General features: G+C 43.3%; 1 protein-coding gene across 2 annotated transcripts in view; it reads left to right on the plus strand.

Moving 5' to 3' along the window:
* Window positions 1–1,233: 1,233 nt before the first annotated feature.
* Window positions 1,234–22,248, plus strand: part of MSN (moesin) — a 66,534-nt gene continuing 45,519 nt past the window's right edge. Inside the window, exon 1 of one of the 2 annotated variants that reach the window (XM_025466056.3) lies at window positions 1,234–1,473. In XM_025466056.3, coding sequence (XP_025321841.1) covers window positions 1,462–1,473 — 12 coding nt within the window. In that variant the 5' untranslated portion in view covers window positions 1,234–1,461. The remainder of the gene's footprint in view (window positions 1,474–22,248) is intronic. The other variant, XM_025466055.3, reaches the window with a different exon arrangement.

Here is a 22,248-nt window from a genome sequence, read left to right on the forward strand (position 1 = left end):
TATTGTTCTAAGGATTCTACTTTCTTTCTCATCCTTTTATAATGTCAGAGTGGGAAAGGACCTTGGAAGCCCATGAATCCAATGTTTTCTTGTTAAAAAAGGGAAACTCAAGTCCGGAGAGGGGAAGGGACTTCCCAAGGCCACACAGTGGTCAGAGTGAGTTAATGGCAAAGCTACAACTAGAAGCCAGGTGTCTGACTACCCATCTCAAATATCCATTCCACTTCTCCCAGTTGGCTTATCATACTTGAGTTATGTGGTGCCCTACATTTTAAAGGATACCCAGACCATACCTTGTTGCCTATGCACAAGAGGAAAAAAACCTGACTAGGTTTTTTCAAAAAAAAGCTAGTTTTTTAAAACTCAAACTAGCCAGATAACTGCTACAATCTTGAACTCCATTGTCCTGGGATTCTGTGACCTTGAAAGAAGTAGAATGATTGCTGGCAGACACATCAAAGGCTTGGACGGAGGGTGCATCCAACCTGGGATATTATAGTCTTATCAGAAAGTAAACACGTAAATCATGAATGTGTTGGGAGAGGGGATAAAGCATCAAGCCATTGATTTGAAGAAGGTGAAGACTGGGATTTGAAGGAAGGAAAATAAGCAGACAAATAGGAAAGAAGCCAAATTCTGTTGAAAATGAGAATTGAGTAAGAACAGGGAGGAAATATGATGGGAAAAGGGATACGGAGACATACAGAAGATAATGAATGAAGTGTTAGTGGAGCTGAGGCAGTGTAGCCAAGAGAAGAGAAGTTTGGGGGGGATCTGTAATCTTCAGACCTCTAAGGAATTATCAGGGGCAGTAGGGGACTTTTGTGGGGCACAGGGAGCAGAGCTGAGATCCATAGGGTAAGTCACAGAGAAAAGGAGTTCAGCTACACACAAGGACTTTTTGAGAGTCAGAACTGTCTTGAGAGGGAACAGTTTTATAGGTAGTGAGCTCCCCATTAGTGGAAACTTGCAGTCAGAAGCTGTAAGCCTCTGCCAGGGTGCTGCCCTGGGTTGGGCTCTGCTTGAAGGTGGGGCCAGATGGCCTGGATTTGAAGGTGTAGGGGCTGTGAAAGGGGTGGGATTAAGAGTGGACCTGGGTCGGCGGTGGGAGTCCCTCTTGGAATGCCCAGGCCCAGCCTGACACCCACGAGGCTGGTGTGGCCAGGCTGGGCTGGGCGGGGCCAGGCCAGCGGCCGGCGAGAAGGCGGGCGCGAGGGCGGGGAGCAGCGCGGAAGCCCGGCCACATAAAGAAGCCGGCTACGCGACAGGGGCGGCTCTTTCCTGGGTGGGGTTTGTGAAGTTGTGGCCCGTTAGCAGGAAGCCGAGCAGTTGTCCCGACGCTAGAGAGGGACCCAATCTGAGCCCCCAGCCCCCAGAATCCTTGCTGTGTGTACTGTATGCTCAGTGCTGCCCGACAGCAACTAGCCGAACTTTATCAACTCTGCCACTTCTGCAGTCACCATGCCTAAGACGGTGAGTAGGGGGATGTGCGCTGCCGCCCTGGGAACTCCAGCTGACTCTAGTAGCCTCTTGCTGTGGTTAGGGGCTTGATCAGCCTTCCGCTCACTCAGAACACCGTGCCCTCCCCAAGGCCTGGGTTGGGGAGGGGCGAGAATGGAGATATCCTATGGTGAGCCCTGGGGTGTGAGGGGCTGCCGGGCTAGAAGTGTGGACTGGGCGGGACTGGCCTCTTTCTCAGATTCCAGTTTCCTGCGTGTGGGATGAGACAGTAGGGAACGTTCCATAGGGGCCTGAGGTCTCCTCTTGCCCCTGACAGGCTATGGGGGCAGGGGAGAGGAACACTTCCTCCAGATCAGGAACTGGCGCCTTTCTGAGGGGGCAAGGCCATGGTCCAGGAGGGGCTCTGGAACCAAGAAGCAAGGGGGTTTTAGGGAGATGCAATGGGATGATTCTGCACCCCCACTCACATTTGTCATAGTCTCCCCCAGTGGCTCCAGCTGTTTCCCACTAGTAGGGGAGGAAAGAGTTGGTGGAGGAGAGAGTTGTGGAGGGACTCATCAGAGGCTGTTTGCTTTTACCTAGGATCACTAATACTTCACTGGGAAGAGAAGTTCTGCTCTACTTCCTAGGGTAAAAGACCGGTTTCTTCCTTCTTTCCACCAACAGATCCCTGTTCTTCCTATTGCTTAATGTCTCTTTACCTCCTCCTATCCCCTCCAGACTGTGGGGTTTGGATTCTCCCCTCTTGGGCCACACATTTCTAGAATGGTGGTAGCTTCTAGGATTTGATCTCCACCCCACTGGCTATTATGAGAAGAGCAGAAGCCTCCTGGGAGTTGGGGCCTAGGGAGGCCGGATGCCCAGAAGGGAGGGGCATGGGAGGGGTTTGTCTGAGTAATGAGTCCTGCTTGCTTTTGTGCAAGTCATACCAAAAGGCTACTGAGGCCCTTCTCTTGTTCAGGAAGGCCTGGTGACCACCCTGGCTTGAGTCCCTAAGGCCAAACAGTTTGTTGTGCTTCCAGACCCCTCTCCCTAGAGGACTGCCTGAGCCTTGTAGAGCTGAGATAGTGACTAGTAGTCTTGAGAAAGTCTGAGGGTCCCTGGAGGAGAGTAGTGGGGGGCCGGCCTGGTTATTTGGGTGTATATTGAATTTTGTTGTCACATTGCTGTATTCCAGCCTTTCTGCCAAGTCATTCTTGCTTTTCTTGCCTGTCCATTAGAAACATCAAATTTTCAACAAGTATGTGCTTCTACATTCTCTCTTTTTAAAAATTGTTCGTGGTTTTATGACATGGGGTTTTTCCACACTTGTCCCTCCACCCCCAACACACTTAAAGTGAAAGAGAATGGTTTTGGAAAGAGAAAGAAGGAAAAAAAGTCCACTGTCTCTGCCAACACAGAGGATTACAAAGATTCTTCCAGGAGATTCCTTTTGAGTTTATCTCTCTGTGGGTGGTTTTACCTAAATAAGATGGGTGGATCTCTGGGAACAGACTTTGACCCATGACCTCTCTTCACTAGTGGTATCTTTCATCCTCAATTCTAAAATATCTCCTAACTCTGAGAAACAAACAATGGATTGCTGAAGGGGAGGTGAGTGGGGGCATGGGGTAACTGGGTGATGAGCACTGAGGAGGGCACTTGATGGGATGAGCACTGGGTGTTATGCTATATGTTGGTAAATTGAACTTAAATAAAAATAAATGTAAAAAAATAACTGAGGGACGCGGTTGAGCATCTGCCTCCAGGCTTAGGGTGTGATCCTGCCCAAGATCCGGGATCCAGTCCCACATCAGGCTCCTTGCAGGGAGCCTGCTTCTCCCTCTACCTATGTCTCTGCCTCTCTCTCTCTCTCTCTGTGTGTCTCTCATGAATAAATAGATAAAATCTTTAAAAAAATAACTGAGAGTTATATAAAAATTACCGAAAAAAACCCTGAAAAAATAAATAAAATATCTCATCTTTAAATGCAACTTGACGGGCCTGGAAATTATCTCAAAGTTGCCTTAATCATTCCATCTCAGTAAGAATTGGCAAAGAAGATAGTGTGGTGATCCTTTTCCTGGGCTTGGAGAGAGGCTGGAGAATGAGCAGTTTGAGGTCAGGCCTAGGTACCTGAATGCTGAAGGTATTTTTATGGAGATTGACTGAAACTTGAATCAAATTGGAAGGAGAGGGATGAATTTTTATAGTCTAAAAGCTTTGGAGAATTTTCCATTCTGTTCAGTTTAAGAGATGGTCAAATTTTAGCAGAAGTAATTATATCATGCCTATTAAGACCATACAATCTTGACCTGAAAGGGACCTCTGAGACTGTCTAGTACAACTTTCGCCCTCTCCCCAACCCACTATTTATCTCTTTTAACTAATGAGTATATTGGGCCTATAGAAAAGACCCTACCAGGCAGCCTGGGTGGCTCAGCAGTTTAGCGCCGCCTTCAGCCCAGGGTGTGATCCTGGAGACCCAGGATCGAGTTCCACGTTGGGCTCTCTGCATGGAGCCTGCTTCTGTCTCTGCCTCGGTGTGTGTGTGTGTGTGTGTGTGTGTGTGTGTGTGTCTCATGGATAAATAAATAAAATCTTTAAAAAAAGAGAAAAGACCCTACCAAGATTAGGACCCAGGCTTTTTGATGCTTATTTCAGTGACCCTCCATTCTGACTTAGTGATTAGGTTCTTGAAGTGGAGTCTTCTCTCCTGGCCAAAGCAAACTGCCCCTGTTTGTAGCCCTTCCTGGTCCTCAGATAAAATAGACAAAGTAACATTGGCATTTGGTGGTCTCTGGGTGAGAGTTGGGGGTTTCACAAGGTTCCTGCCCCCTGTTACTTTTCTCATTCCTCATCTCAATGCATCCAGAGGCATACACTAGTTCACTGCAGGCCAGCTTTAATGAAGGATGGAAATTCCCTATTTTCCGTTCCTTCTTCACTAGTTAGGCTACCAGGCTATTTCTGGAGTATGATAGATAGGGAAGGATAGTGGAAAAATAAAATCCGTTCATTCATATGAACCATGTCCATACTCTGTTGAAGGTTGGTTTCACTTTTATAGTCAGTTGTCTCCCTTAGTAAGCCCAACCTCCATTAAATCTGTTAAAACATGCTTCTCTGCACCCTCTCCCTGCCAATTCTTAGATTCTGCTTCTATTTGCCATTTTCCTAAGTTTGCTTTAGTAGCCAGTATGAAGAAGCTTTTTAACTGATATCTACACTTTCTGCCATGATATTTGTAAGAAACAAAAAACAAAACAAAACAAAAAACCTTGCCTCTCCCTGCCCTTTTTCATTTTTTTTTTCAGATCACAGAATATTTCGGACTGATTCCCTAAAAAGAGATTGTTTTAAATTTTCAAGGTTTCCTTAAGTTTTTGGTTTGTTAGAGTTGAAAAGGCTCTTCAAGTCTAACCCTTCTCATTGTATAGATGGGGAAACTGAGACCCACATATAAGGAAGGGCTGACCTAGAATAATGTAGCATGTCAGTAGCAAAGCCAGGACTTGAATCTAGGTCTGAGTTCGAGTATCAGTCTTGGTAAATAAAACCTTTTCAATTTGCTGGATTTTTACCCCTATCTCAATAGGTCAGAGAAAGGTGATCAAATGATTGTTGAGGGGACCATCCATGTGGGCAGATATAGAGTCCACCTCCTTGAAATATTTGAAGGCTTCTGGATCTGCATTCAGCTAAACTTTAACAGGGACTGTGTGGGCTATTTATTCTCCTGCCATTCCTAGCATTGCTTGAGCCACTCGAGTGGCACTAAACTGGTACTTTGTGAATAGAAGGCAGAATCTCAGTCTTTTAACCCTCGAACCAGCCCTGCCTACAGACTTCAGGGTGGGGCAAGGGATTAGGAATGAAAGTTATATGTAAGAGAGGGTGCCTCTGGATTCTGCATCCTTTCACTGCTTTATTCCTCCAGTCCATTCGGCCCTTTGTGAAAGCATAGATGATAAAGCAGGAACCATCTTGGGGATTTCCTTTAGGCTGCTTCTTGAATAGCCATCTGGGCAGAGAGGGGGTGGTGGGGCAGGAGGACACTTGAAGGCACTAACTAATCTATACTTAGTTTTGTAGAGGGGAAAGTTGCTCGGTGAGTGGGTGACAGAGATGATATTGACCACTAGTCTGCTAACTCTCCATTATTCTCTAGCTGCCTGTAACAATTGCTTGTGTTAAGGGTGTTATTTTTACTTTTCTCTCTTCCTCCTTTCAGGAGAGTGCTTTAATAGATGGTGAAGTGATATTTAGAGGTCATCTGGTCTTTCTTCCTGACTCCAAATCCAATTCTATCTGGATAAGATGAGATGACAGCTACATTTATTCTGAGTTCTGTTCTACTTGTGTTGCTTGGCAACAGTCTGTCTAGGTTCCTTTGTATCTTCCTTGGAGTCCCCCTCACTGGAATTTCCAGACTCAAGGTCTCCAGAAGGGAGAGTATCTGGCTACCAACACTACCAGCATTGGTGCTTTAATGGCTAGAGTAGCTGAAAATTGGCATTATTATAGGCTGGGAACAGTGTGTTTCTGATTTTCCAAGATAGAACTGAGTTTATCATGTACATCTTTCCAAACTCATAATCATTTCTTCCTGCTACCACACCCCACTCTTCTGCCTCAAAGGAAAAAAAAGAGTACAAAGGTGGTCTCCTTTGGCCAGCCTGGTGATCAAGTGGAGAGGTGGTCTTGTCATGATAGGATGGCTTTTGTTTTTCATCTTTACCATTTCCTGCTTGATAGAGCTGAAAAACCTTACATTTTCAGGTTTTGATTTGTGGTACAGTAACTTGAAGGGTAGCTCAGGACTCCATTGATTTGGAAAGTGGCAAGTAACACTGACCTGAGAATTTTTCTTTTTCTCTTTCCATGTAAAAATAACATCTTCCCTGTCCTCAATAAAGTGATCTAAATGAAGTAAATATTTAGGCAAGTTCTTTCTTTAGGGTCCCAGTCTCTCCAGTTTGTCATGAGGGTACTATAAAAGTAGTAAGTACACTCTAGTGTACTCCAGTACTAATGTCCCTGAGTGCCTTGATGATACAGCTTCAGGCCTCCCATTTGTATGTTTTTCTTAAGACATTTTTCCCCTCAAAATTAGAGTGCTTTCTTTGTACCAGGCAGTGTGCTAGGCTTTGCTGGGAATACACAGTTTATCAGCACTTGCTAGAATATGCCTTCTTTGTCCCCGTGTACCTCTGCAGTACTAAAAAAATAGTACTGCGTGCTGAGTTTAGAATGGAGAGTTGGTTTGTTTCATTAGTAGCTTTGACAAGAACACTGGAATGAGTGTCCTTGATGTTTCTTCTTAAGTTTATAGAGGGGAACGGGGTATGTCTTTCCTTACTGAGGAATAAAAAAGAAACCAAATAACATTATATTGTGAAGGCTGTGATTTGACTGAAGAGCCTCAGACAAACAGACAACTGCATGAGTTTCCTTCCCTTTCTTTTCACTGGCTGCCAGTAGCATATATCCTCTGTAGGATATGGAAATGGAAATGGAAATGGAAATGTCAGGAAGCTGCTAGGTCATGTTTCTTTTTTTTTTTCAAAGATTTTATTTATTCATGAGACACACACACACACACAGAGAGAGAGAGAGAGAGAGAGAGAGAGAGAGAGAAGCAGAGACACAGGCAGAGGGAGAAGCAGGCTCCATGCAAGGAGCCTGACATAGGACTCGATTCCAGGGCTCCAGAATCAGGCCCTGGGCTGAAGGCAGCGCTAAACCGCTGAGCTACCCGGGCTGCCCTAGGTCATGTTTCAAAAGTACTTTTAACCTTATGAGTGTGGTAGTTAGATATTGGTAGACCTTGAGGAGCTAATGGACCTCTTCCCAAGGTATCTACTACCAGTGATCTGAGGGCTAGCTGTTGTGAGGTACATTTCAAGTGCGTCTCTACTTAGGATGACCTTAGCCTTAAGCTTCACTTCAGCTGATTATTCTGGATGGTCTAGGTTTCTCACATGGTATTTTGAACCAGAGACCAAATGACCAGGCCTTAAAACTTTTAGTTCTACCTTTTTTGTTTTAGATGAGGCCAGCAAAGTCCAGCAAAGGGAAGTGATATGCATGAATGGTAATAAGGTTGGGACTAAAACTCAAATTAGCTGGCCTCCAGTGTAGGGAAAGAACATTAAAAAAAAAAAGATTTATTTATTTATTTTAGGGAGAGCAGGACCTGAGCCAAAATCAAGAGTCAGATGTCCAATGGATTGAGTCACCCAGGTATCCATAGGGGAGGAACTTTTAAGATATTCCTTCTAAGTGGCACTTGGTGTAGTGTGCTCAGAGTTTCCTACCTTTGTACTAGGGTGACTTGACCATAGTTTTATGGCTATGGAAAGAGCAAGTCCTTCTGAGTGTGTACAGCTGACCTCAGCGGTTACTTTATATGGGGATGGTTCAAGCTCTTACAGTGCGTTTGAGACTCTTTGTAGCACATCCCAGGAAGGTAAGAGTTTTTTGCTTTGTTTGCAGTGGGTGGTAGAAAACAGATGTGTGTGTTGAAGGGAGGTAAAGAGAGGAGACTAGCCTCATTTTCCTGCTTGTGACTGGCCTCAACTGTCCTAAGAGTCTTAATGGAGTATAGTTATTCCTTTTATGTATATTCATAGCTAGAGGAGTCAGCCAGCTTATTCAGGATCACATAGAGTTGGAAAGGAGAACTTGGCTTTCCCAATCACTAAGTTAGCAGTCTCTCACTAACTTGCCTGCCTTGGAAGAATGACTCTGTTCACCATGGGGGCACAGACTTCCAGAGAATTGGCTCTGGTGATTACATTAACAAGATGGCTGCAGTGGAGTTCCCCTAAACAGCTTCTGCTGTAGAGGTTTCAATCAGCAGTGTGACTCAGTTTTTCTGGGGCCCCAGAATCACTGTTTAATTTTCCTGCCTGCCCCTCACCCAAATTGTTGCTTTCTCTTTCTAAATTTTGAGTTCTGACCTTTCTGTATCTGACTCAGTGCTCCAGCTTGACCTGTTTCTTGAGTAAGGAGAACATTATGGTACTTTCATTAGTACTTTGGTGGCAGTATTTGCTGCTGTAGCAACCATTTGAAATCAGACTGGAATCTCCTGGCCTCAACCCTCACTACTTACCTCTAGGTGTTATAGGCCAGGCCTAGGGCAGGTAGAGACCACCCGCACTGTTACAAAAAAAAAAAAAAAAAAGACTTTTCAGGCCTTCATAGAAGGGTAGCATAGAGTAGTAGAGAAAAGCACAGACTCTGGAACCAGACTTCTTGGACTCAAATCCCAGCTGTGTGACCAATTAGTTGTGTAGACTGGGGCAAGTTACTTAATTGTATGCCTCATTTTTCCTCAACTGCAAAGTGAAGATAATAATAGTACCTATTTCATAGGGTTGTTCTGAGGATTAAATGAGGCAATATGTGTAAAGTGCTTAGAACTATGCCTAGCATCTAATAAGTTAGATGCAAATGTTAGTTATTATAATTACTTATGGAATCGAACTACCCAACCATGTGTTAGGTAAAATGGATAAGAAAGAAGGCAGGCAGTTGCATCCTCACCATTTATTGAGTGGCTGCTAGGTACTATTTACTATAAGGGGTACAAATAAATGACGGGAGTGTACAATTGCTACCTTCATAGATCTTCTGTTTAATTGGAGATTTAGGGCTAGCTCACTTAAAAACATTTTGAGAAAAATATATTTATATGGCAATCTCTATGGATTTTGGGAAGGGGGTTTAATGGGACATGAACAGGACTTTGAAGTGTATCCTTGGGAGTGGTGGCTGTTCTGGGTAGGAGAGTGATGTGGTTTTGGTATGTGGACATAAACCCTAGTCTAATGCTCTTTGGAAAGTGAGTTTGGGGGGCCTACATGGCTCAGTCGGGTAAGTGTCTGCTTCAGCTCAGGGCATGATCCCAGGGTCCTGGGATTGAGCCCCAAGTTGGAATCCATGCTCAGTAGGGCATCTGCTTCTCCCCCTCTGTCCTCCTGCTAGTGCTGCTCTCTCTCTCTCTCTCTCAAATCAATAAATAAAATCATTTTTAGAAAGAAAGTGAGTTTGTCTGAAATGAAGGAAGCCTTCAGGTGTTTCCAGGAGAGCCACAGAGTACATGTAAGTAAGCTTAGACAGACCAAGTTATTCTTTGTATGGTCAGTTAGAGGCAATAGTTCTGAAGGGGTCTATTGGGGAAAGACTGCACTTTGGATTTTCTAAAATTGGGTGAATTAACTGAAATAAATTTTATTGTCTTTGTTGCCCATGTAGGTATTTTGTGTTACAGAGTGTCAGTTAGGGCCTAATGAAAGAGAAAAGTGGGCATTTGGTGTCTTACAAAACAAAGTATAATCCCAAGAAAATCCTTTCCTGGATATGTATTTGGGAGGTGACAGGGGTCAGCGCCTCGAAGGGGGAACAATGCATACCTATCAGGCTTGGTCAGTATTTCCTTTCCTCTCTTTAGTTCTGGATTCCCTTAAATACCTGGGAAGAGGGGGGTGCCTGAGTGATGCAGTCAGTTGAGCTTCTGACTTTTGGCTCAGGGTCCTGAGAATCAAGCTCCCGTGTTAGGATCCATGCTCAGTGCAGAGTCTGCTTAATATTCCCTCTCCCTCAGCCCCTCCCAGTCATTCTCTCTCTTTTTCTCTCTCTCTCAAATAAATAAATCTTTAAAAAAAGATACTTGGGAAGGCTCAAGACTTTATTTTTCTCCAGTGTAGTGTGTTTAGATAAGGTTCCTAATTTTGCTGTCTTGGTCTAATCTGCCGTCTACCACTCCCTCCCACATCCCCCAACCTTTTTCAGAAATCTCAACCTGAAGGTTAGATGAAGTACACCAAGAAGTTCTTATCTGTTGTAATCTTTGACTGAGGTTGACTAATCCGTGTTACGGAGTTGTAGGGTGGGAGTCAAGGTAATAGACAATTTGAGTGTCATCAGTTAAGTTGTACCAATCTTTGCTATCCTCAAGGGTGTTTTCTTTTAAGAATTTATGTATGTATGTATGTATGTATTTATTTATTTATTTTTAGAGAGAGATAGAGCATGAGCAGACGGAGGGGCTAAGGGAAAAGGAGAGAGAGAATCTTAAACAGACTCTGCACTGAGCACAGAGCCTGATGGGAGGCTTGATCTCATGATCCTGAGATCATGACCTGAGCCGAAATCAAGAGTTGGATGCTTAACTGACTGAGCCACCCAGGTACCCCACTATCTTCAAGGGTTTTAAGTGAACAAAACTCTTCTCCAAACATTTTTGTAGATATTCCTAGGATGTTAATAACTCAGAAATTCCCTGCTGAGAACAAAATTCACTTAACCTCTTTGCCTTTGAAATTTTCTTTTCTCTAAGATGAAACTATAACAATATCAGAAATATGTAACTATAGTAGATCAGAGTCCTCTTCAGGTTTCTTACTCATCTTGGCACCTGGGTCATGGTGAATCTAGAATATGCTTAGTGAGAACATCTGGCATTTTGCTTCAGAGTTCTACTATACCTCTCTGCTGGTACTTGAAAAGCTAGGCTCCAGCACAGCCTGACCTAGGCTTGGGGAAAAATCTCTTTTGCTTGTCTTTCTCTCTGCAATAGCCTGGACATTTTCCTAAGGTTGGGAGTTTGCCTCCTGGCCTTAGGCCAGTTGCCAGAGGAAACCAATGACTAAATGCTTCCTCCTTGAGACGTCAGCTTTTGGACCCTTTCCTGATAATTCCCTACCAGTTAAGTATGCCTTATTTGGCTATTTTCTCCCCCCTCAAATGCCCTTTGCTACCTCAACTAGTCCCGTTCTTTTTTGGTACAAGGAATGCATTTCTCTTTATAGTTTATATAGTGCCACCTGCAAACTTTTCTTTTTTGCCTGGTGTAGGGCTTGCTTGGAGCAGGTGGTTGAGGCTCTTTCATGGAGGTGGGGGAAAAGTGGGAAAGAAGAGAGAAATATGGAAGATATCTGGAATAATGTAATTTTTCCACCCTGCTTTCATTTCTCCTCATTCTTTTTTATCTCTCCTGGCTCTGGTGACCCAGTCTGGCCACCCCTGTCTAACTTCTTAGATCTCTGACAGCCTAAGGGTAGTCTTGCTTAATCTAAAAAGGCTCAGAGTGTGGGGGTGGGGCGGGGTCATGCTGGGCGTCTCAGCATCTTTAACTATTCCTTTGGAGTAGGTAAAGCCTTCCAGTTAGTAAATTCTTTGTGTGTGCCTTTGGTATGCCTAACCTTTTCACGTGGCTTTCCTGAGTGGAATGAGTCCAGTGTCCCCCTGCTTCCCATCCTCAGTCCTGAGCAGTCTAGCCCTAGGTTATAAGACCTGTGCTTTTGACATTTAAAGCTTGAGACACGTCTCTAGATGTTTTTTTTTTCTTAATGCTTTTTAATATAAATGGTGCAATGAAAAGAATAACGTACTTAATCAGGATATCTGCTTCTTAGTATCTGCCTGTGTGACCTTAGGCAAGTCATTTCTATGGGCCATAGTTTTAATATCTGTAAAATATTAACATTATTAATATTAATATTCTATTGTCAGGAGAACATTGTTTTTTCCTGACATTCTGATTATTTGTGCCAGTTTTTAAGAAGATAGTAAGGCTTTTTGGAAGGAGTGTAACAGAACAGACAGCAGTGACTATTTGGAGAAGTTGCCCACTTTTTACAATAACATTGGGAACATCATCCCCCCCACCCAGCTATCCATGTGTAAGTAGCCCTCTTTATTTCAGTGAGCTCTGCTTGGAGGTATTAGATCCACCTACTACAGAGTCACTGTGGGCATCCTGGCTTCTTGGAGAGACAACTGTTGACTAAGTGCCTTGGGTAGGGCCTTGGAATCTGGCCTGAAAACCACAATTGCTGGTTATTTTGGGTCATTAGTGACTCTAGGAAGAATAGAAGACCCTTGTCATTGTTCAAGCAGGGAAGAGGGAGGCTAAGAAACAAACCAAAACTGAATGCAAATGAGATTTGACTTCCCTTACCCCCTTCCTCCACAACATCCCTCTTCTTAGGGCTATGAAATTGCTTTTGGCCAAATCTTAAATTGCTAAGGTCCCCTTCCTTTTCCTCTGAGTCACTAATATCTATGTTTCCCTTGGATGGGGAGAGCTAGGTGATGTGGACTTGGGTGGAAAGGAGAGGAGGAATTTCTAGTGAGGGAGATTGCTGCACGCCTAGTGTTAAACTTTCAACTGATCCTGCATTTTGTGAATATGGCTTTCTTTGGTGTTAGACCTGTAGATCAAAGAAGAGTTTGAATTTCCTGTCAAGGCCTAATGGGCTGATGGGACATAAGCAAGGTCCTAGAAATTATGTGTTTTGGGGCTGGATCTGTTTACCCATCTTCTTCCTCTTTACTGACTATTTTGTATAGTTCTTACTTGTGAATCAAGGATCCTAGGCTATAATTCAGCCATCTAGGAGTTGGCCATGAATTTGATCTTTACCTACCCTGTGCCCTCTGTGGGGAGGGCATGATAGAAGTATTCTTGGTATTTGTCTTCATTTGTTTGGGAACAAGTTCCTAGGGCAATTTAACCAAAGAAGGCTTAGTTGGGTAGAGCTGGGTAGTGCTTTTGGGTAGAAAACTCTTCCCCAATATCGGGCAGAAATAGCCTCCAGGCTGTGTAGGAACTTGTTGCTGAGTACAACCACCTTGCTGTCAGCCTTTCCTTTCTAGAGGCCTCTCAGATGGTAGATTGGAATGACTGTTGGTGAGGGAGAGTAAGGAAGCAGGTGGATTAGTGAGAAGGGGAGAAAGAAAGAGGAGTCAAATGAAAGAAGAATAGCTAATTTTATATTTCCTCTTTTTATAAAACCCAACATGACATATGACAAAGTTTAGTAGAGGAAGAAATCTTCCATAAATCCACCATTTTAACATAGCAATTTATGTATATTTCTTGTCATAGCTCATATATGTAATATAATTTTCCATAGTGCAGCCATAGTATACATTAAAAAATCCTGCTACATTATCCTTACCTAATATATCACTAAAAACTTACATAAATGCTGTTTAGTTTTTTTTAAAGTGAACACTTTAATGGTTTTATAAAATTCCATCCAATGGCTGTGCCATAATTTTACATTACTCTTTTAGGAGCCATTTAGATTACTCCCAGCATTTGCTAGTATTAATAACATTGCAGTATATGTGAAAAGAATGTCTAAACTTTTTTTTAAAGATTTTATTTATTTATTCATGAGAGACACAGAAAGAGAGAGAGGCAGAGACACAGGCAGAGGGAGAAGCAGGCTCCATGCAGGGAGCCTGACATGGGACTCAATCCCAGGTCTCCAGGATCATAACCTGGGCTGAAGGCGGCGCTAAACCGCTGAGCCACCCGGGCTGCCTGTAAACCTGGCTCCATCCTAGCTTACTTTCTGGACTTACCTCTCCACATGTATGCTGTACTATGGCTTTGTGGGATCATGGTTTTCCAAGTAAGCCATGCCTTTTATATCTTTCAGCTCTAGCATATGTCTTTTCTTTCAGTTTGAAATGTCAAGTGTGTCTTCTTTACCTCCTTCCACTCTATGTCACCTCTACTGGAAGCTTTCTTTAATACTCTTAGGTGGTATTACTTGTACCATCTTCTGTATGCTGACTGTACTTCCTTCATAAGAATTTCTGTTATGATACATACCATGCAGAGTAGCAACCCTCTGGGTTCCCAGATTTTCTTCTTCAGTAAACTCGTGGACTTGAAAGTTTCTAACTCCCTTGCCTCAAGAAGGGGCTCTTATCCAGGTGGAGGTGGTTAGGGATGGGCAAGTCTTTGAAGAATGTATAGTCAGTGACAGACATAGAGAGGGAGAAGCAGTGGTAATGTATGCAAGGGATCCAAGAGTGTTGAATTAGAACCTGGTAGAAGGTACTAGGCACTAGTAATGGAAAAAATACACCTTGGAGAAGGGAAAAAATGCATTAGCACCAATAGGGAGGAGAGGCAGCTGAGAGAGTATTGTTGGCCTTCAACCACCAGTGCAAACTTCTTAAATCATTCCAAATCTCAGTTTCATGTCTGCAATATGGAAAGAGTAACAGCACCCTACGTTTTAGGGTTATGGTGAAGATTCATCCACTAATGCATCTGAAAGTGCTCTGTGAGATATGGGCCACAAGGGAAGAAGGGAAGGCCTAGGATATGCTAGAACTTTTCCAGTTATCCTCTTAAAGCTCTTTCTTATGTGTAGTTCCTATTAAGCCTCTGAACCCAGAATGGGAGATGCTATGGTTTCCCTGAGCAAGCCCTACAGCTTAGTGCTTTAGTGGAAGGTATGCAAGGAAGGTGGAAATATTTGTGGAAGCTGCAGTGAAACTGGGTACCTTTCAGGCCTTCTGGCTCCAAATTTGCCATGGTTAGAAGGACAGGTCTCTGTGTCTGTCACTGCCTATATATTCAAAGAAGAATATCCCACCTGTCTTGGGCAAATAGCTCATGGGGAGCCATCAAAGCCAGATCAAGGTCTTTGGATGGAGATTCTGCTCTATCTAGTCTGCTTTTGTTTCTCCACATACTACCATGGCTTCTTGCTGCTGTTCTGGCCATTTGAAAATCCCCAAGCTACCCCAGGATTTTGTTTTATAAAGGAAGCAAATTATATGAATCCATGGAAGATTCCTAACTATAAAACACAACAAAGGGAAGGGACTTGCTTGAGGTCCCATAGTGAGTCAGGACTCTCAGGAGTGTGTTCTTTTCCACTAAGAGTGTAAAATTCATGAGAACAGGGAGAGTTTCCCACTACTTATTGTATCCCCAGTACCTAGTACAGTACCTGGCATAGAGGAGGTACTCAACAAATATACGTTGAATAGATGCATTAATGGCTACTGTTGTCAAGTTGGATTGTCTTTCTCAGGCTTCTTTGGCTAAATCTACTGGAAAGCCAAACAACAATTCCAGTGGCCTACTGTAAATTAGCTAATGTAGACCCACCTGGGCCCTGGCAGAATGGAACTGAGTAGTGTCAAGGAATGGGGAGGAGTTGTTCCTCTTATATACCTTGGAGATCCTGTTTACCTGTGAGTGGCCAGCTTGTTCACAGACAATTTCCACTCCCTTTTTTTCATGTCTTCACACAATGTTGGTAGCGTTCACACCAAGGAAGAATATTTGAATCTGACAGTCTAAGCAAGAATAATTAGGTAGGGAAATATTTTCCAAACAATTTCCCAGACAGAAAGTGGTTAGGGTGCTCCTGCTGAGTTATCCATAGGGTCCTACTCTTATGTTGATGTGGATAACTGACCTTAACCACAAAGAAAATAATGGACTTTGGCTTCTGGAATAAGAAAAGAAATAGGCTTCTACTTTCCTGGTACTTCCAGTACCATCCTTCCAGGCTGTGAACTCAGGCAGGGGTGATGAATTTATGAGACTGGGATTGAGAGGGAGGCAACCCTTCAAAGAATGGAGGTAAAAGAGACCACGTATGAAATTGTACTACACAGATGTTATTCCAGGGTGAGTTTGAACAGTTCTCCTTTCCCCACTGTATTGGAATTAAGCCTTTTTCAGGGAGTGTTAAGACTGAGGAGCTCTTGAAGGAGCTCTTAGAGACCCCTCTAGATAAGTTCCTCTGGAGCCTCTAGCTTTGAGCAGCTCTGAAAAAGAAATACGTGGGTTAGAAAGCTTGGAGGGAGTTACAGGTTTAGAGGAGAGGTGCCTGCTTTCCAAGTAGTTCCCTGTTTAAAACAACCTTGACAGATGTGAATTGAAGGAATCCTTTTACAGGTTGGTTGGCATTGTCCTGAAATTATTTTCCAGTGTTCCTAGCTTTCCTTATCCCTTGCCTGGACAACAAACAAACAAAACAAAAAGGTCTCCAACAAAATACTAATAATTCTCTATGTTTGTGACAGGCATCATAGCTGTCAAAACCGTTTTTACCAGTTACTATGTCATGTGATATTCATTAGCTCTCTCCACTTGTCAGGATAGGAATTATTATCCCCATATTTTCATATGGGAAAACTGAGGCTCAAAGAGGCTAAGGGACTCTGCACAATTATTCAGCTAATGAATAAGGGAAACAGGACTTGAGTGGGATACAGAAGACTTTAGTTTTAGACTCCATATAATAAGGTAGAGTGTGGGAAGGGGAGATAAATGTTGTTTCACAAAGGCCTGGACTTAAGCTCTAGTCATGGTTAAGCCAGAGCTCTAAGGCTAGGAAGGAAGTTTCAAGTTTAAACATGGGGTTCTTCCTCTATATCAATCGTTGCTCAATCTTTCTTTAGTTTCTCTTTCTAATATATTATGGGTCAAGAATAAAGTTTAGAAAGGATTTTAGTGACTGGGATTTGTGCATGGATATCCACCTGTCAGTTTATGTTCTGCTTGTCTGGGGCCTGGCCTGACTCTTGTCTGCAAGAATGGTATCCTGTATCACCATTCTTGCTAATGTCAGACTACTGCCTTCAAGGCTAGTTGAGCTTTCCACCTGGTTGAGCCAATAACTTACTTGGTTTTGCCTTACTTCTGAACACATAGATGTTACTTGTTAGGAAATGAGTATTTTGGGGGACTGCTTTGACCTAGCTAATGTAGGGTCTTGTTTGTACCTTGGGATCATGAGCATTGATCAAACTTGTTAGTGAATGGAGGTATTGGGGAAATTGTGAAAAGGGCACTCTTTTAGTTTAGGAATAGAAGAGCGAGAGCTTTGTTTGGGCTCTGCCACTAGCTTTCCAGGGCAATCTTGGCCTTTTGGGGCCATAGGTGGTTCTATAAGGAGTTAGTTTGCCTAATCTCTGAGGACCATTTGTGTTCTGAAAGTCTGTGATTTACTCAGAAATGTTATATTCTCCCAACAATGGACATTGATCTGCCCCACCTTGGGTAAGGGGATGGTGGCCATATCTCAGCAAAGTTCTCATTCTGTTGGGAACTGGGGCAAGAGTCAGCTCTACCAGCTTTGAGAGGTTGGAAGTGGTCAGTTATGTCTGGATTTTTTTAAAATAAAGATTTTATTTATTTATTTGAAAGAGGAGAGAGAGAGGGAGAGAGAGGGAGAGAGGGAGAGAGAGAGAGAGAGAGAGAGAATATGAGTGGGGGAGGGGCAGAGAGAGAGGGAGAAACAGACTCCCCACTGAGTAGGGAGCCCTACATAGGGCTCCATCCCAGGACCTTGAGATCATGTGTGTCTGGATTTTGGAGGGGAGAACTTCATAGAAAGGCCTTGGGAAAAAAAAAAGAAAGAAAAGCTTTGGGAATGTTAAGTAGCATTACTGGGTGGAGGGATAGGCAGGTAAGGTGGTAAGACTCAGTCTAGGTAGGAAGAGATACTCTGGAAAGGTAGTTTTTAGGGAACCTATCAGAAACAGGTGATAGAATGGCATCATGAAGTTGATGGTTTAGTATAGTCCCTGGCCAGATAGTTCCTGATCACAAGTAGCTGGTAAGCCCTCAGGAATGTGACACTGTCACATGGGAATGTGTCACTAGAGCAGCCAAAGCCTATGGAAGCAGGAAGAACAGTTCTCCATTGTTACCATCCCCTCTGTTTAGGATGTGAGTTCCTTAAAATTGGGCCATAGGGGCCAGAAGTGGCAAATGGAATATAAAATCTAGTTCATAATGGTAGATAGGCCTGGTCCTTTAGAAGAAGGAAAGGTCATAATGCTTGCTTGATTTCAGAGCATGTGAGGTTGAATTTACTAGTGCTAATACATTTTGATTTTGATTTTTTTTGTTTGCAGATCTGAAGCAAGGTTAGAAAAAGGGGGAAATTTGAACTCATTCCCCAAGTGGCCCTAGGTGCTAGAATGAAGGTCGAGTTTAACTGTTAGAGCTGCTATTCTTATAGTAGGGAGCTGAGTTTTACATGGGACCAGCTAGGTTCCTTATCTTCTGAGCCACTGGGAAAGTCTAGCTTTCCTGTGCAGTTGGTCTTGGCCAGCTTTGGGAAGCATGTTTAGACTGATTAGGCAATTGTTCTGGCTTAGGGCTTTGGGCATCAGCATTTTTAAGAGCTTTCCTAGTCTAATGTTGGGCTAGAGTTGATAACTACGCACTCAATCAAAGCATGTTCAGTTTACATCCAAGAAAATGGAGTCTGAGAAAAGTAGAGGCCTATGCCGGTGCCCACACGTGAATAGAGCTGAACTTAGCTGTGATTTGTCCAGGGATCTTTTCACTCCATTCTTGTAGCTGGAGGTAAAGGTGGCCCTGATTGCTCAACTGGGCAGTCTTTAAACTTAGTCCCTGGGCCTGGATGAGATGGAAGTTATGTGCTCCCTCCCCCACCACAAGTGCTGGAGGAAGGAGTGGGATTCAAAGTAACTGGGGATTTGGGAAGTAAACAGCTCTCTTTAGAGCAAGAATTCACTGTCTGGGCATGTGCAGACCAGTGGTGGTAGGGAGAAAAGATAGGACAGGATGGGAAGTGAGTAATTCTGTGGGTTCCAAGGCATTCAGTTAGTGGGAACATTATAGGGAGTTGGTGAGTAAGAGCCCAAGGACCCCATGACTTCATTTTTCAGCTCCGTATAGAAGTGCTGATCTGGGACCCTGCCCTCTGTTCAAAGCAAGGTGCTTGGGAACCTAAGACTGCTTGTTTTGTTTCCTGCTTCAGCTAGATGGCTTTTACACCTGAGTAGGCCCCAGGCCCTGCTACTTCTATACTTTTAGAAGTATAGCCTACAAGGCCTGACACCATATCACAATGTATTCTGTAATTATTTTTTCATTGTTTTATGTGTGACACTCCAGTTAGGGCATAAGCTTTTTTTTTTTTAAACAGCCAGAGCACCCACTTAAATCAGCAGCAGCTAATTTTTTTAGACATTTATTTATTTATTTATTTATTTATTTATTTATTTATTTATTCATGAGAGACACATAGAGAGAGGCAGAGACACAGGCAGAGGGAGAAGCAGGCTCCCTGAAGGGAACCCGATGTGGGACTTGATCCCGGACCCCAGGATCAGGCCCTGGGCCGAAGGCAGACGCTCAACCACTGAGCCATAGCCTTTTCTATGGTAGAAAAGGGGATTTTGTTCCAAATCCTCTCTGGGGCACATGACGGTGGAGAACCAGGCAATGCCAGGAGGACATCTTGGTTTCTTTTCACCCATTAGCCTCCAAAGGAACTTTTCATATGAGAAGAAAGGTGACCACAGCTTTAGAGTGGATATAACATATACTGCATTCTGTGGGATCCAATAATTATATCTTTTTAACTACTAGATGGGGAACCCCTTGAAGTAAGGGCTTATTATAATCTTTGTATTCTCACTATCCAATACCCTGCCTCACACTTTGCAAGTACTCAATAGCTGCTGAATTTTCTTCTCCTGTTTCCTCTGTTGAGTCCAACTAGATTCTCTAGAAACCCTCCATCTCCTGAGGGAAGAATCTGGAAGCTAATGGGGAGAAAGGAGCTACATATGAGCATTGGCCATCAGTGGTATCCCTTGTATCCAGAAGTCCATAGTTTTTAGTAGTAGTTGATTTTTAGGGTACACATGCTTTCAAAATACATGTTTTTCTTTTCTTTTTTTCTACAGGAGAGGTAAATGTGAGGATCCAGGGCATAGAGTGGGAGGTGTGAAGGTGGGCACTCCTGAATGGTTGTTTTTCTCACCACTTCCTTATGAGAGAAGTACTAACTGGACTCTGAGAATCCTAGACCTAGTCCAGAGGAGAAAGGCTTGTGTGCAGTGTTGACCACTAATGGGGATCTTTAGCCTTAGAGCTTTGTGGTTGGCATTAATTTCATTCTTAGCTCTCCTTCCCATTGAGTTTGGCATCTCTGACTTGATTTCTTTTTATTATTTAAACCTTTTCTAAAGGGATAGGAGGGAAAGCAAGCCACACATGTCCATTAATTTCTTGAGCCCTTAAAGGTCAGCTGGGAAGGTCCCTTTTGTTCTTCTTCTTATTATTCTTCAAGGCCTGGGGTTTGAGCCAGAGGCCTAGGGGCAAGGCTCTCCATGGCTCAGCTTCTGGCCTGAGGCCTACTACTGAGGAGAATCAGTGTGACCCAGGGCCTTTCTGGTATGTAAATGAGCCTTTTGGGAAGATGGTTAGTGCTCTAAGCTTATTGCTTATTTTTTCCCAGTTGTTTTACTTTTTTTCCCAGTTGTTTTACTTAGGAAGGGAGTAACCTACCGTGTATGATTGTTTGGACCAGTTATCTTTGGCTAACTTTTGGATAATACCCTTGCTGCCCATCTTTTATGGAAAGTAGAATGTGAAGAGAGGTGTTAGTTCAGATTTGAGGCCTTACTGATAGTGAGTGGAGTTATTAGCATGACAGTATTTGGTTGAACCTAGCAGTTGGCAAACTTGTTTGTGAGTCCTGTTTTTGTATGTATCATAAGAATAGGTTTCACAAAGTAATCATTGTTAAAAAGGGAAAAAAATCATTGTTAAAAAGAAAAAAAGAGGAATATGCTACAGAGACCATATGTGGCTCACAGAAGCAGTTTGCCCATCCCTGGGCAAAGGTGTCTTGTAAACTCATGATACCTTTATAGTCACCTCATTCTTGAGCCATGCACATATGGTGGGCCTCTGAATCCTGATTTAAGATGGAACTATTTGTAGCCTGCCCTCTCTACATTGATTACTAACTGAACCACTCTGTCTCCTTCTTGTGTACACTTGGGGTCTTAGTCACGAGGCTTAGAATTAAGATTGTATCCTTAGGGTAAAAAAAACCTGGTAGATAATGCTTTTCTTCTAGCTCACTGTTCCTATGTAAGATTTAACTTTTCATTTCAGATGGCCCTAAATCTGATAAGTATGCAGCTGTTGTTGATAGTAATTAAGGAGATCTGAAAACGAAAACACAGAAGTCCAAAGCTATACTCAACAAAAGATTCAAGAGCTGGAGCTAGTTCTTCCTATTTTTTCCCCCACATTTTCTTTTGCTTTGCTGAGCCTCCTAAAATCCAGCCTAGGTTTTTGAGAAGATACCTCCTTTGTGTTCCTCTAAGATCATGCCTAAACAGAAGGAATCCTGGTACTTTTGGAGTATGACACTGAAACTGTTTGGAGTTATGGGCATGATACTATAGTATAACTCTAGTGACAGGATTACTGAGACATGGAGACATTCCCAGCTCTATATGTAGCCCTTACATCCAGTGTTCTGAAGGCTTCCACTTTGTTAGCTCTTGTGTGTTTATGTGGGGTACATGCCTATTCAGGCACCTGTGCTGATTCATGCCAAGTCTTTGGGAATCTTGAAATGGGGAGAGTATAGTGCCAAGGTTGAGTCACTCTTCTGGAAAGGTCATAATTTTAAGAGGAGTTGAACCAGATTTGCTCTGGAATGCCTTTTCTTCTCCCTTCTGCTGATTACCCTTCCCCAAACACACCTAGGCTTGTGGATACACATCCAACTCCAGACTACTAGGGAGACTCAACCACTGGGCTTCCTGACCTGAGATGAACAGGGCACACAGGAGTGAGTAGCATTCATCAGAGATGCTCCTCTTCTCCCCTTCCCTAATGTCCTCAATAACCTACACCTCTACCAAACAACATAGAAGACTTGTGGAATATGCAAAGATGTTTCTTTTATTTTTAAGATTTTATTTATTTATTCATGAGAGACAGAGAGAGAAGCAGAGACACAGGCAGAGGGAGAAGCAGGCTCCCTGCAGGGAGTCCGTTGTGGGACTCCATCCCCAGACCCAGGATCATGCCCTGAGCTGAAGGCAGATGCTCAACTACTGAGCCACCCAGGTGCCCCAAGATATTTCTACCCTTAATGATTGAAGTATATTTGTGGATAGTCAGTGAGTAAAGTTAGCTTAAATAGTTTCAACATGACAATGGTGAGCATTCCAAGTAGA

The sequence above is a fragment of the Canis lupus genome, chromosome X, assembly GCF_003254725.2.
Source record: "Canis lupus dingo isolate Sandy chromosome X, ASM325472v2, whole genome shotgun sequence".
NCBI classification, from domain to species: Eukaryota; Metazoa; Chordata; class Mammalia; order Carnivora; family Canidae; genus Canis; species Canis lupus.